At 41.5% G+C, this 15,137-nt stretch overlaps 1 protein-coding gene across 6 annotated transcripts in view; it reads left to right on the top strand.

Moving 5' to 3' along the window:
* Nucleotides 1-15,137, top strand: part of cep112 (centrosomal protein 112) — a 163,979-nt gene that overhangs the window by 134,356 nt on the left and 14,486 nt on the right. For all 6 annotated transcript variants that reach the window (XM_085403827.1, XM_085403831.1, XM_085403830.1 and 3 more), the window contains one exon: nucleotides 14,948-15,037. In XM_085403827.1, the coding sequence (XP_085259953.1) occupies nucleotides 14,948-15,037 (90 nt within the window). The remainder of the gene's footprint in view (nucleotides 1-14,947; nucleotides 15,038-15,137) is intronic.

Here is a 15,137-nt window from a genome sequence, read left to right as displayed (position 1 = left end):
CCCCACACTCAATTATTGTGTTGTCATTTTTATCCATATGTGATTAACGGTAAAGGCTCGTTGTAGTCCTTTGAGTCCAGATACATCAGCAAAGCCCTGTTTAGTTTCTGTCTGGACTGATATATCTTTACTTCCCTTACACTCATTCTTATGATACAATGATACAATAAAACTTCAGGAAGTTTTTTTTTTTAATGCAACAGCATTAAGAAGTACAGTAGAAACTGACCTAACAACTCAACATTCACTGACACTCGACATTTATTCAAATGAATTTGATACCGTCTTGAGTCTTGCTTACTGAAATGTTTCCACTGATCCTTAAAAAGAACTTTTAAAAGTACCTTTTTTTAAATAAAACTATTTAAATTTTACAAACAGGTGACACCTGAATGAGCGACTTCTTACTGCTGGATTATTTATTAAATTACTAGTGCTGTCAGCATTAATCTTGTCAAAATGACGTTAACACCATAACCGCATTAATGTGGCAAATCTCCGTTAGCGAGGGACTGGACGGCGCTAACGCTTTAACAAGCTTACCGCGCTAACGCATTGACGCCATGCAGCCCCGTTTGGACGAATTCCAATTATACTTTACAAAATATCAGGGCTTTATGTATTAAAATGTCTAATTGGTAACATCAGTTATTGAAATATAATTGCAGGTGTTATTCATAACTTTATACAATCTCAGCCGTGTACTAGATTAGTTAGGACTTAATGATAAAACAGCAAAGAGACCTGTGGAAGTGCCTAATATCAGCAGTAATGATAATAATATTAAAATGTCATCCAGTGTATTAAGTGCTGACTCCAAAGAACATCACTGGCATCGCCATACAACTCCAAATTAGCAAGCGTTACACGAGTTTACGTCCCTGGAATTTGTAGCTGCAACATTTGAATGAAAAAGAAACTTTCAAATCACATTCAGGGAAAGTTCATCATTCACTGTGCTGGGTGACAGTGTCTGTGAATCATGCTTTCGACCCTACAACAAGTTCAGCACCACTACCAATGTTTCATGTCATCATGGGGCAAGTGTAAGGACATATGGCGAGAACTGGCAGGAAAAGAGACGTGCAGGAAAATGTTTTAGCTGTTGAGGCCTGTGTGAAATTGGTAAAGTGCTGACATTCAAAAAGTGACTTTCAGCTCCTCTCCTGCCACAAGTGGTCACCACAACAGGTAGCTCCACATGCTTGCTTTGGTAGACTATTGCGCCAGATGCGCTTCTTTGCAACCCCAAAGGGGATTGATAAAGAGCTGGCATTAGCAAAACAAAAAATATGACGTCAGTAGAGGTCTGCTGCTAGCATATTATCAGCTACCGTACAGTTAACTCTGTTCATTAAAGCCTTATAGTATACTCTTGCACACAGGCACAGGGACACCCGAGTAGTACTTCCCGTTATGCTTCCTCTGAAGGGCACATGGACAGTTACTGCATTGTAACTGAGTCTCTGTGGGCGAGTCCTCTCCATCACAAAGAGTTTTTATCAACATGGACTCTTCTGCTCATCGTCTAATGATGAAATTTCAATCATTCAGACCCTAGCAGACTTGCGGATGCAGACGCATATCAAAACCTTAAGTATTCAGTGAGTCTCAGTAAGACAGCACCACTCCTATAAGTCAAACAGACTAAGATCTGGCTTGCATCATAAAGACATTCACTTCTGGCAGAGATAAATCAGGAAGCATTGCAAAAATTGATGGCTGGTTGGTCTGCTGTGGAAATCATTTCAGTCTTAAAAGGTGTTTGATTTAAAAAAAAAATATTTGCGACATTGGATACATTTCCACATTGTTCGCTCAGTGTCTAAATTAAACATCAGAACTGTAGAAGAATTCTTATGTGATTCAATTACTGGCCAAACGCTCACATACATGGTGACATGTTGATTAAGGAATTGGTTACTGTCTGTGTCGCACTGTAGCATGCAACACTTGTAGATCACATCGTGCTTTTGTTGTAATCTAAGTGCAACATGACACAGTAACACGCACGTGCCGACTTCCCCGTTGTGTGCGGTTTTACAAGACACGGGCCTTAGCATCTCTGTTTGGAGGAGACGGCAGCTTTCTGTTTCCATTATCTGTGCGCTCATTATTATGATCCCCGTGTATTAACCACCTGCTAACGAGGCTCTAATTAATGGTTGAATTGCTTATTAAAGGCCAGACGTGAGGGGGAGAAGTGAACGGGGGAGAGGAAAGTAAGATTAGACAAACATCAAATAAACTGAGAGAAAGTAAAGACGTAAAACAAAGATTTGTTGTGATCTTGAAAGAGAAGGTTGAGATCCCATACAGTGAAGGAGAAGAAAGGGAAACGACGGAGGACGTGTGAGGATTGAGACGAAAGGAGGAAAGAGCAGGGGAGAAAAAAAAGAAAGAGATGGTGGAGAGCTGTCAGTGGGCCATCGGAGGGAGTGTGTCGCCTGCTGACATTGTTTCCACGCTGCTCACTTCAAAGGGCTCGGATTATGAAGAGAGCGAGGGGCTTCAGACAATGGGAGGGGAAGAAAATAACATCAAAGTTAGCCGTGCATTTGAATTGGGATAATCCCAAAACAGTTGTTCTGAATGCATGCTGCACCAGATCAGATGTCCCTTTTTCTTTTTTCTTTTCCTCGCCAGCCCCATTCTGCCGTTTCTAGCCTGAATTTAGCTCCCTCTGTGGCTCTACTGTACTTGGACTTCTTAAATGTGGGTGTTAACTGCAGAGACCTTTGTATCTCATAAACCCTTTTTTTAGAACAGCGGCAGTACAGTTAAGTATGCTCATTATCTTCCTTTTTTCGTACACATGACGTTTAGGTGGAGTAGTGTATCCGTGCGGTGTGTGCGTGGGAGCGTGCTATGTGTGTGCGTACGTACATAGGGCGAGCTTTAGTGTCTGTCTGCTTGCCATGTTGTTGCAGACGGGGCGCTTAGCTTTGCTTTCCCAGGCACATTTTTGCTTGAGTCGCAAATAGGTTAAATGTTGAAGTGTGTGTTGCAAACAGTTGCAGACGGTGCCCTGGTCCAGGATAATGAGCAGACTCAGCCTCTAAATCTGCTGAACTGAACCTACTTTTAGCTTGCTGTTTTATTTAATATTTTCTTTTTTGGCTCAAACTCAATTTTTGCAAAATATGCAAATCAAATGAGCAGAATAAACAGAAGCGCATTCATTAGAAAGCTCGAGTGTCATAAATGGTACCTTCACCTTTCTCCCTAATGTCATTTTTTATGAGTAATATCCCATATACAGTGTAGTCATATTAAAATGTGGTAAATAACTCTAGACTGAAATTTAAGGAGGGAGTTTGGCACCGTGAAGCCCCATGTGGAAGCCTTCTGCTCGGTATATTGGCCTTTGAACACCGTACACCCATACAGTGGCATCCTACTAATCGCGATGTCGGGCCACCATAAAACATGCCAGATTTTATAGGTCTTTTTTTAACGCTAATCTGCAAAATTAATTATTAAGACTTATATGGAGACTATTTATTTATATATCAATTAATTCATGAGACTTCTTTTGCAACCATTGGAGTCGCCCGCTTATGGCCAAAAGGAGAAATACAGATTTATGTTGTTGACTTCACTTTTCAGGCCAGAAGCCATCTATTATATACAGTCTATGGTGGTGACTCACCATTCCTAATCCAGTTAATTTTAGAGTGCCAATTATCTCATAACAGTTGGCAAGTCTCTTTGAGTGCACTGGAACCTGGCTGGTGTCAAAGGACTGTGCAAGGTGAAAGTAGAGCTGGGCGATATGAGATTTTTTCATATCACGATATGTTTTTTTTAATTTCAGACGATAACGATATCTATCACGATATAAGCCAAATAACTATATTTGTAAGATTTAAATGTGCCGTTGCTCACAAGTAAAATGTGAAATAATCAGCAGCTTGTTTTTATTTAAATATTTATTTCCCATAATAAGTTCAACAGGGTAGATGTACTTAAGGAACATGAGACTTTTTCAGATAAATAAAGGCAAATATTGCAAACTACACAAAAGGCAGCCGCTAAAGCGTTTAAGTTTCAAAATAGAACAAACAAAACAGACTAAATTGTCAATTCCACTTAGAAACAAAATATTAATTCTAAAAATAAATCTTGGTTTGTTTTACAGAAGAACAGACAAAACTGACTAACTTTTGTCAATATCAAATAAACCGAGAACTAAAAGGAAATTCTCAATCTCTCCTTGTGGTATAGCTGAGCTTTTCAAACAGTTTTAACAGTTACTTTAGTCTGACAAAAGCCGAATGACGAATTAGCGCTTCCAGTCAGAGACTGAGGCTACGTCCACACGTACACGGGTATTTTTGAAAACGGAGATTTAAAAAATAATCCCGTCCACACATAAAGGCAGAAATGAAGGAAAACGCTGCTATGAACATGCCAAAGCAGCAGGTGGCGCTAGATTCCTAACCGTGCAGAAATGTTGGCCAATCAGAAGTCTAGAAGCCTCGGTGGGAAAAAGTAAACAAAGCTGGGGCATAGAAGCAGAACCGAGTCGTATGTGTGGACGGACAGTAACTGTGTGTATATGTAAGCATTTAAACACTGCAGAGAGTAGAATTAACAGTAACAGTCTTGTAGAAATTCATTTCACCGAAACAATAACGTGGCGCACAGTGTGACGCATGCACCAGTTTATTGTATTTCCAGACTTGCTTTCGGCACAATTTACAGTGCACGCTACTCTGTTTTATGTCAGACTTGAAATAGCCGAAATACCTTCACACTACGGAACTTCTATGGCTCTTCCGTTCGACAATCTCTCCGGCGTTGGAACCATTATCTGTTTTCTCTTCGGTCACGCTCGGTTGATTTTTCTAGTCAGCACACTCATTTCCTCCATTACGCGCTGGCTCCATTACCCGCTGGCTGCTTCCCAAACAAACACACGTGCGGCTTGGCACTTGTGCTGTACTAACAAGTCACGCGACGTGACGCTGCGGCTGTGATTGGTTCGGCTCTGTGCTACTTAATTTGGATTGGCTGATCTTTTTTTTTTCTTTTTTCTTTTTTTTTTGAGGACAAGAGCGGCGAGGTCTATCGCGATAGCTTAATTTCTCTATCGAGTAAAAGTTATATCGCGATACATATCGTTATCGTTCTATCGCCCAGCTCTAGGTGAAAGCTATACAATGCTCTCTGTTTGTTTTCATGCGTCCTGTCTATTTATAGCATTGATATAGTTGATATTGGCCACTGGTCCACCGTGACACATAGCTAGTGGTTTGTTTAGAGGATTATTCACTTCCTGATGTCAACCGCTTCTCTTCTTGTGGTTTTTTTATTAAGTGTCTGCATATTTGTGTGGATTTTTCCGTTTCTGATGCATAGGGTTAGAGGTAAATGTGTTTAATAGTGAGGTTATCTGGATTATTTGACCACATGATGTGTGTCTATGTGGCCGTGTTTGCAGGTAGTGTCTTTTCTTTTCTTTTCTTTTTGGTCTGTGTGTTCATGTGTGTGTCAGACCGTATTTATGAGTGTGCATGTACACTTGCCTGAAATGTGCAGCTGCCAAATCTGACAGAACTGAAGCCCACATTAGCTTGCCAAGAAAAAAGGTACAAAGACACACACACACACACATTCACACACATACACACGGCTTGTCTCTACCCTCTCTCAGAGCCTATCTTCCCAACTCTGTATCTTTCGAACTCTTTCTGTCTCAAACTCTGACTACACACACACACATACACAAGCACACATGCTCACCTCGCCCTGCCAAAAGGGAGAGGTGGCTGGTGAATAAACAATGGCACTCCGCCCATAGTGTCACCCGCCTGGGCTTTGATCAGCACCGCTGTTCCTGCTCCCCACAGCAGTGCTTCCTGTCTTTCTGCCTGCCGAATGTTGCCACGCACGTCCCCCGAAACGCACGCACGCACACACACACACACACCTCTGTAACTTAGTGTTCGTGGACCTACATACACTCTCTTTCTCCCATTTTCTTCTCACTAAGTCTTTATCTGTGTCTTTCCCTCCCTCAAACTCTCCCACAAACACAGCTTTGAGTTAGTGCCCTTGTCTCTACAGTACATCTTCCAATAGTATTGCATTCTCTAACATACACCCACATATATTCAGTGTTTTCAGACACACACACACACACACACACACACTGAAGACAGGGATACACACCTTTGATCCAGGCTCCTCCAGCAGTAGCTTCTAGTGCGAGTCAAAGAGAAGGTCCTGTTGTAGTGTCCTCTGGGTGAAGTGACAGGTGACACATTACATAATGCAACAGTGACCATTGTCTCACAGTGTTTGAGGATGAGAGTGAATATGTGAGGTGCACTGTTCTTTGTGCATTAGACAGTGTGTTTCTTGGTTAAATTTGCAGTAGATGTAGTCCATGTGATCTAGACGCTGTTTTTTTTTGTGCATGCATAATAATGAGGGATCCTGTGCATGCACACACGCACACACAGCCATACAAACATGCACACATTAAGGAGGCTAGTTGTAGCAACTGCAGTTTGTCTGTAGTTCTGTAGTTATATATGCATTAGTTTCTGAGGGGGTTGAAAGGATGACTTTGCCTGTGGGAAGGAATGGCAGCAGTGGATCAAGAACAGGTGCGCTGGATACTCTCTGTAGCAGAGGCAAAGAGCTGCTTCAGTAGTTGTGTGTGTGTACGCGAGTGTCCATTTGTCTCCCGTGTTTCTGTGTCCGTCCACGTCCTTCAACACATCCGAGTTCTTTGTGTCAACCTTGAACTGCACATTTGTTTGTTAACCATCTGAACCATCATTTTCCTCTCTTTCTGCTTCTTCTCTTTCCTCTGTGTGTGTATGTGTGTGGGCATGAATACAGTTTTCATTTGTGTTGTGTGTTTGGTATCTGAAATGGTTGATGTTACTTGCTGAAAATAAAATAAACTGCTCTTTACTTTTAGCTAGGTTTAGGTTTATTGGTCCAGTTAGCCAAAATATATGTAACTGTTTATGCTAACAACAGATTAAGTTAACTCAGAAAATGTTATGTGATTTGTGGAATTATCTGAACTTGTGGTTTAAAGATGTGAGACTCATACCCCTCTTTGGTATGACACAGCAATGAGGGAGGGTCTGTAGTTATCCATTATCAGCCCTCAACTTCCCATACGGAAAAGAAATAGTAAAAACTTATATGTGATTACTCATGAAAGTGGCCACTTTCATGAGTAAATCATATAAGGCTTACATGATTTACTCATGAAAGTGGCCACTTTCGCATTACTTTCATACATTGTTTTAGTAAGTATCCAAAACATACAAGTTTCATTATATAATTTTTCAAGGGATCTTATATCTGTTTTCACTCTTATATGCTTTTCATACAAGTTTCACACAAGACAGATACAAACTTTATAAGATTTATATATATCTTTTCCATATGGGTTGGTCCATGACGTTCCTCTCAGCCACCGTTGGACCCTGGTCAGATACTGGCTAGCTTTGGTAGGGATGTTTACATGTCTTTTGACCAACTGGCAATACAGAGACGAGAGAATGGTGAGCACAGAGCGCCACTTCCTGTTCTCTTGCTTCAAAGTCGGTGTTTTTGTTTTTACGTGGGTTTTTTGGTTAGATGCTTGAAATAAGATCTGTGGTTAACGTGTTTTAGACATTTTCCAGTTTCGTTCTACAACATAAAAAAACCTCAGTCAATAATCCGCCTGTAAATGTTGAAGAAGCACCAGCAAGTAGCTAAATGAGACTAGAGAAGAGACTGAAAGGCTGTAGTGATGATGACACTGTGACACTGAGAGAGCTAAAAGAGGCATTCAGTAACCTTTCTGTTTCGGTGGCTTTTTGTTTTGAGTCACTTTTATTTAAATCTGTGGTTTCCTCCAACGACTTTCTCACTTCCTGGGTGTGTTTGTTAGCATCACTAATAAAAGTATATTTCTTAATATAGGAGCAAACACACTGGGGCACTTCTTGTACTCGTGCCCCACCGATGGCTGTTGTTCTCTTAAATCTTAACTCCGTGCTGTCAAGTAAGCCCACATTCCAACTTCCAGCTAATTCCGGTTTGTCCTTTATGTCAGCATCAGCATTAGCCAGAAAGTTATAGTCTTGGATCTGTATACACACTGTATTTATAGCACGTGTGAAAGCGAAGGTTGCTCTCCCTCTTTTTTTCTTTCCCACTCTTTTCTGTATGCATTTGTGTGCGTGCGTGCTTGCTCCACACGTGTGCATTGTGTCGGCTGATTGATGAGTTTTCCGGCCATGGGGCCGATTCCCAGCAGCGTTTGATCCACATATCAGAGGAGGTGGAAGTAGAAGAAAGATAACATTCCAGGATGCTATAAAAGAACGTGGGAAGTAGAGTAGCTCATAGAGAGCATATTTGCAGACAACAAATGGAAATTACTCACCAAACCACAAACCTTATGCAATGTACAAAGAAACCAAGAGCTCTTTTGCGCTTTGGCTTGGGCTCCTCAGTTTGAAGGATACCATAGAACTTGGCTGAGGTCACAGATTGCATAATATCACTTAATAAGAGCTACAAGAGTTAGCGATATAGTTCAGAAAACCACTAAAATTGTCAGTACGTTCAATGCAAGATATTTTTTGGCATTCACAGAATGGTGATTTACTATTTTAATAGCCACATCATTATTTATTGTTGTAACCACTTATTTTTATTTTAATATAAATTACAGTGCTGTACAGTGGTTAGCCATCAGCAGGACACCAGATTGATTCTGTGCAGTGAAACGATATTAAATAGATGTGTATCGCATAATCTTGATTTTTTAAAATCCTGGTAAGAATCTGAGGATTTACTCCTAAATCAAAAGAGCACCTATGTTTCATAAGATGTTGTCAAGAGTTTTTAGAATGCACTTCATATGCGTCCTTTTCGATAAGCAGAACAAATGCACGAATGCCCACACACAAACGCACACACACAGCAGGCATATGGTGTATGTTTTATAGTCGTTTCCTATTCTCTTTCTAGCGCAGCTCACAGCAGCTGAAAGAGACGGGAAGACCGAGAACAGCGCGTTCCCCCCAGTGGGCACAGCTCGGTTGCAGCATGTCTTCATTAGCGTGGCAATTGTCTTACTATTTTCATCAGTACCAGAAAAGACGGGCAAGATAACCGTTTGATTTACTGCTCAGGAGTTTCTCCACAACTGCTGCCATCACGCTATCTTCCCACTTTACTTCTAAATCAACTCTGGGAAGAAGAACTGAAAAGCATTAAAGCACTGAAAGCAAATCAATTCACACCAACATCGGTGTTATCTTTCAGTGGGGCTGTCCTGGTCGACTTGCTAAACCACTTTTCTTTTTCTTTTTTTCATTCCTACACACAGACAAGACAGACCAACAGCAAAGCAAAAGTTTCTCTTCTCTTAACACCTCAGGAGGGAGACCTCTCTCCTCCTCCTACAGCTTCTCTCTTACACTCACTTTTTTACCTTTCCCACAATCCTTTGATAAAAGTGCAGATAAAAGAAAGTCTGTGCTCATCTCTCTGGCCATCCATCTCTCCTTGAGGTTAGCACCTCCTTTATTATTTACTATTAGATCAGTAGCCATGCACACACACACCGCCTTGTTCTACTAAAGCTGGTGTGTGTGTGTGTGTGTGTGTGTGTGTGTGTGTGTGTGTGGGCGCAATCCACAAACTGTCTCTGCTTATGTATGTCTGTGTGCTTTGTGCGCCTTGTGTATGTATCTGCTCCTACCCTTGTCTGTGTGTGTGTGTGTGTGTGTGTGTGTGTGTGTGTCCGTGTGTGTGTGTGTGTGTCCTTGGCTGGAGGCGGTGCAGTGTGAGGTTTTTGCTGCTGTCTGAAGTCGTCCAGCCTCAGTGTCATTAGAGGATCTCTTTAATCCAGACTTTGGGAGAAACTTCTGACAGCACGCTGCAAATAGAAGGCCCCGCCGCACATGAAGAGCAGCTCAGCTCCTAACAAAACACCAAGTTTAAAGAGGCCCCTGGCCTTTTTTCCTCCTCCCACTATTCCCTCCCTTCTTTCTTCTTTGCTTTTCTTTTTTTTTCTCCTTGCCCTCTGTTGCTTTTACTTCACCCTGGGGAAACATGCTCGCCTTATCTGCGCAGGAGGACCACCCAGGAAAGATGACTAAGGCATCGTTGTGCCTGTGTGACGCCGCGTGTATGTTTGTGTGCGTACGACGCAGTAACTGCGCACTCATTTGACTGCAGAGTGTAGCGCTCACATTTTTAGAACTTTTGCTGTTAATATTAATGCATGCCTATACCTGTATGGATCGCTCTGAGCGGTGTGTTTGTTGGTGCTTGTGTGCGCGTGTGCCTCGCTAATCCTTTGAGCCAAAGTTTGGAATGAAAGGCAGAGGCACTTTGCTGATGGAGAGGTGAGAGAGACCTCTAAGCCCCCAACTGATGTACCGTGCGCCAGAAGTAGAACCGCTGCCCCTATCTCTTCACTCCGGCCACGTGTTTTTTTTTCTTCTCCTTCACGTCCCTCCTCCTCTTCGGTATCTTGCTGTTTCTCATTTTTCACCTTTCTGAACTTTCTCTCCTCTTGCACTCTTCTGGATGCGGTCACATTTCTCTTGCTGTCTTCTCAAGCTTTTCCTTTGCAATTTGCTTTTCTCACTTTCTTTTTTACACCTTTCACTTTCAGGCTTCCTTCGTTCATACCCAACATCTCTTCCTAAGGAAATCAGACCCCCCTCCTCCTCCCTTACACCCCCACCCCCTCTTCCTGCCCTGTTTTCAATGATCCCAGTCAGTCTGCATGACTGATACAGACCATATCACCCTCAGCATCTGGAGACATTTTTGCTGAATATTATACACATGGTCATTCATGTACTAAAGAAAAGAACTGTGTGCGTATGTTGACTACTTGTGTGTATCTGCAGTACATGTTATATGTACAGTACAGAGTTACAACAGTGGAAGTTAGACTGAGAAAATGAAGAATCAATAATGAAGCACCAGTTGGAGGTTTTGTGTCTGAACAAGTGCCCTCATTGATTAAAGTCAAGGTCAGACAGACCATGCACATCAGCTTCAGCACAGTATCTGTTGCTAATTCGCTTAATATGACCATTGTGTCTGACGGCAATAATGACTGAGTATCTGCAGCTCTTTCTGACTCACAAAGCTGTACTGTTCATCAGCAGAAACATCCTATATGATTCTATTAATGAAGGAACCAGGGTTGAACTTTTGCACTTAGATTTGCTTTGAGTACATCAAACGTAGAACCCACAAGAAAGAGAAAAACACGTCACCAGTGGGGTCAGCCTCACTTCCCAGAAGATGAGGTCGAGAAATTTTGTGTCACATTGCGGGGAATCACTAGTGGGACAGGAAGAGATGGGTGGGGTGTGATCTGTTAAGGACGCTTATCTATATTGTCTGCAACGGTGCTGTTTTAAGAATAGTTGTAGGTGACATTAGGGTCACAGTGGGTAGGTTTTACAAGATGATAGCAGACGTTTGCAGCTTAATCATAGACTGTATATAAGAGATGGATGCAGCCAACTTGATGTTTGCCACTAGTTTTTGGTCTCTGTTGTTTGAAGCCTTCGTGTTTGCATTTTGACGACAGCTATGCTACTTTCTTTGCAGCCAGAAGTGATTATATTTTAAAAGAAACGGTGCTGCTGTTACCGAGCCTGGTTAGTAAGACACAGTTAGGTCCATATATATATTTGGTAAGAGACAACTTTTTACCTCAATAAATTTTTAATTAAACAACTCTGATGCAGTGCAGACTTTCAGCTTTAATTCAGTGGGCTGAACAAAAAGATTGCATAAAAATCTAAGGGACTAAAGCGTTTTTTTAACATCGCTTCATTTCAGGGGCTCAAAAGTAATTGGACAGATTAAATACAGGAAAATAAAATGTTCATTTCTAATACTTGGTTACTACTCTATCCAAAGAACGTTTTTCCAGAACTGTGCTGGCTTTTTTAGATGTTGGGGTTTTGTTTTTTTTAGCCAAGTTCAATCTAGCCTTTCTATTCTTGGCACTTATGAGTGGCTTGCACCCTGCAGTGAACCCTCTGTATTTACCTTCATGCAGTCTTCTCTTTATAGTAGACTTGGATATTGATACGCCTACCTCCTGAGTTGTGTTGTTCACTTGGTGGGCTGTTGTGAAGGGGTTTCTCATGACCATAAAAATTATTCTCAATATCACTTCTTGGGATTGTTTATTAGCATCACTAATAAAAGTGTATTTCTTAATATTGGGGCAAACAGACTGGGGCATCCACCACTGTTGTCTTCTGTGGACCTCCAGGTGTTTTTGCGATGCTGAGTTCACCAATGCTTTCTTTCTTCCTCAGGATGTACCAAACTGTAGATCTTTCCACTTCTGATATTGTAGTAATTTCTCAGACGGGTTTTATCTGTTTTCACAGCTTTAGGATGGCTTGTTTCACCTGCATGGAGAGCTCCGTTGACCACATGTTGTCTGTTCACATCAAAATCTTCCAAATGCAAGCACCACACCTGAAATCAACTCCAGGCCCTTTAGCTGCTTAATTAATAATGACATAACAAAGGAATTGGCCACACCTGCCCATGAAAATAGCCTTTGAGTCAAATGTCCAATTACCTTTCCCTTTAAAAAGAGAGTGACACATGTTAAAGAGCTGGAACTCCTAAACCATTCATCCAATTTGAAAGATGGGAGTCTACTTATTATATAACTATATTCGGAATATGTTTCAGTAAATGGGTATAAAAAAACAAAACTTGTGTCAGTGTCCAGATATGTACTTCAGACAGAAGTACCTTGTGAACACTTTGTGTTACTGTGGGACACCGGATATGCCTGTAAATCTCGTCGTCTCTCTTTTCTAAAACTGTTAGAAGTTTGTCTCCAGCACAAACAGAAACGAAGGTACAGTCACTAAAAGAGCACTTGTTAAATGGGCCCCCTGTTGGGATGATGGTTAAAAAAAGAAATAACGGGGTGGGGGGTGGTAGAGTTACTACGAGTTTACAACATTATAAAATGAAGGTATGTAGGATATAAACCTTGTTTTTAAAAAGAAACACATTTTATTTGTCATATCACGGAAGAGAAGTGCTTTACCCACAATCCAAAGTTGAAATGGTCACTGTTACCATGGGAAAGTATTTTTTAAGATTTTTTTTTCTACACTCTCCCAAATGTTTAATTCGTCTCAAGAGACCATCACCACAATAAGCTGTGCATCTCTCTCTGCCCCTCTCCTCCAAACCCACTCCCACCCAAAAATAAATGCTAGTCCTTGCATGCCTTCTCTACACTACCACTACAGCTACTTAAAGCTCTTGTAATTCATGTCAACTCCACTGAAAATGCTTTTCTTAGTGTCACTGAGACTTTGATTCGTCAGTAAACAAAATGAAATGATGAAATCAAAGGCAAAGGCTTTCACAGAATGGAGATGTAGGCTACAGTGGGGTTGTGACTAGTTAAGAAATACCCTGATTAATAGGATAAGCACGCTGGAAATGGGCCGCCTTTCATGTTGAAGAGCTGAAACTGACCTCGACGTGCTCTAGAGTCATGTTGGCCGATTAATGTGTGCTGAGAGGGGAAAAAAATCCAACTACCAGAAGCCTAAATGAAGCCTAAATCACCTGCGTCAGTGCAGTTGAGGTTAGTTCACACTGTGTTTTAAATTAGTGAAAGAAAATGGTCATATATGAGATAAAATTGCCAAGAGGATCAGACACTGTGAAATCGGAGTGTATTCAGTATAAAAATCTAACTAACAAATCCAAGTCTGTGTTTCTTTTTTTTTTTTACTTCGTGGTGTAGTTTCCAGAGAAGCTCTACCTAAAAGTTCACCCCGGCCCTAAAGCCTTGCAGTCTGCGCGTGATTTATGTCAGTGGACTGAATCGTAGATCAGGCGGTCATGCCTATCACCTGGACTACGTTTCCCTCGGCTCGGAGAATCAACAAGTCAACACCTGGCCTGCTCACTCAACTCCAGTGGGGGGAGACACTGTGGATATTGATGTTAGCCAGTGCTACACTCACACTTCTTGGAGGTGTGTGTGCATGCAAGTGTAAATGCACGCCCGTGCTTTCATCTTAAGATATTTTTGTGTGTGTGTGTGTGTGTGTGTGTGTGTGTGTGTGTGTGTGTGTGTGTGTGTGTGTGTGTGTGTGCACACGCACACTTGCACGTGTGTACATATCAGTCCCTGCTTTCCATGCAGGCTAATCAAAGATGAAGTGTCCACATGTGCACTCGGAACATCTGGTTCTGGGTCGTACGCAGGAACTGTGCTTTGCTATCACTTACGGGCAGAAAGGGGGGAAAACTGCTTTGTGCGTTTCTTTTTCTTTCTTTTTTTTTATTCTTCTTTCTTGCCTGAGTCTTAGAAAGCAAAATAGATTGAATTCTTTATTGGTACCTTGTGGGGAAATTTGATCGGCACAGGTACTGGAATACATGCGAGAGGGCTCGTTATCCACTAAATGATACAGTATATGTTTCTTAGTACTGCCAAGGAAAGGAATAAGAACTGCAGCTTTATAAAAGACTAGAAAGTTTGTTTGTTTCCATACTGGGGAAGTCTTTCTTTATGCCCTTGTCTAAAAATAAGTTTAGGGTTAATGAGGGCAGCTTCATAGTAATTACTGAGATTGCTTTGTTAATAGCCTTTTACCTCCCAAAAAGTAATCACAAGCTGTATCTCTCTTCATTGTCCTTCTGTCTATGTTTGTGTACTCTATATTCCTATTAGTTTTCTCCATCTACTTGTTTTTTTTAGCTCTGGTCTTGAGTCTGGTGTAGCCTCTTATTGAGATAAAGCGTGCATCTGTTTGCAATCTCAAATGTAACTGCAGATTAATGTCTATCAATTTGTGCCACGTAACACTTAACGCCACACCGAATTCGAAATGTTTTTCTCTTTGCGTCAGTCAGCTGACTGACTGTCTCTCCCTTCCCTCAGGCTCTGCAGGAAAAGGTGGAAAGTCTACAGAGACAGCTGCACTTGGCAGAGAAGAATCTGCTAAGCAAAGAGCTGGAGACTGAAGAGAAGGTGACAAGTTTCTCTTTTTCTCTCCATATCTCACCATCTCTTTCAAATGCTTCTGAGAAATGTACGAATGAGGCAAGACCGCCTTACCCAAACTGATTCT

The sequence above is a fragment of the Rhamphochromis longiceps genome, linkage group LG4, assembly GCF_057381845.1.
Source record: "Rhamphochromis longiceps isolate RC_006_pf linkage group LG4, R_longiceps_female_GT1.1, whole genome shotgun sequence".
In the NCBI taxonomy this organism is placed as follows: Eukaryota; Metazoa; Chordata; class Actinopteri; order Cichliformes; family Cichlidae; genus Rhamphochromis; species Rhamphochromis longiceps.
This window is presented reverse-complemented; position numbering and strand designations above follow the sequence as displayed.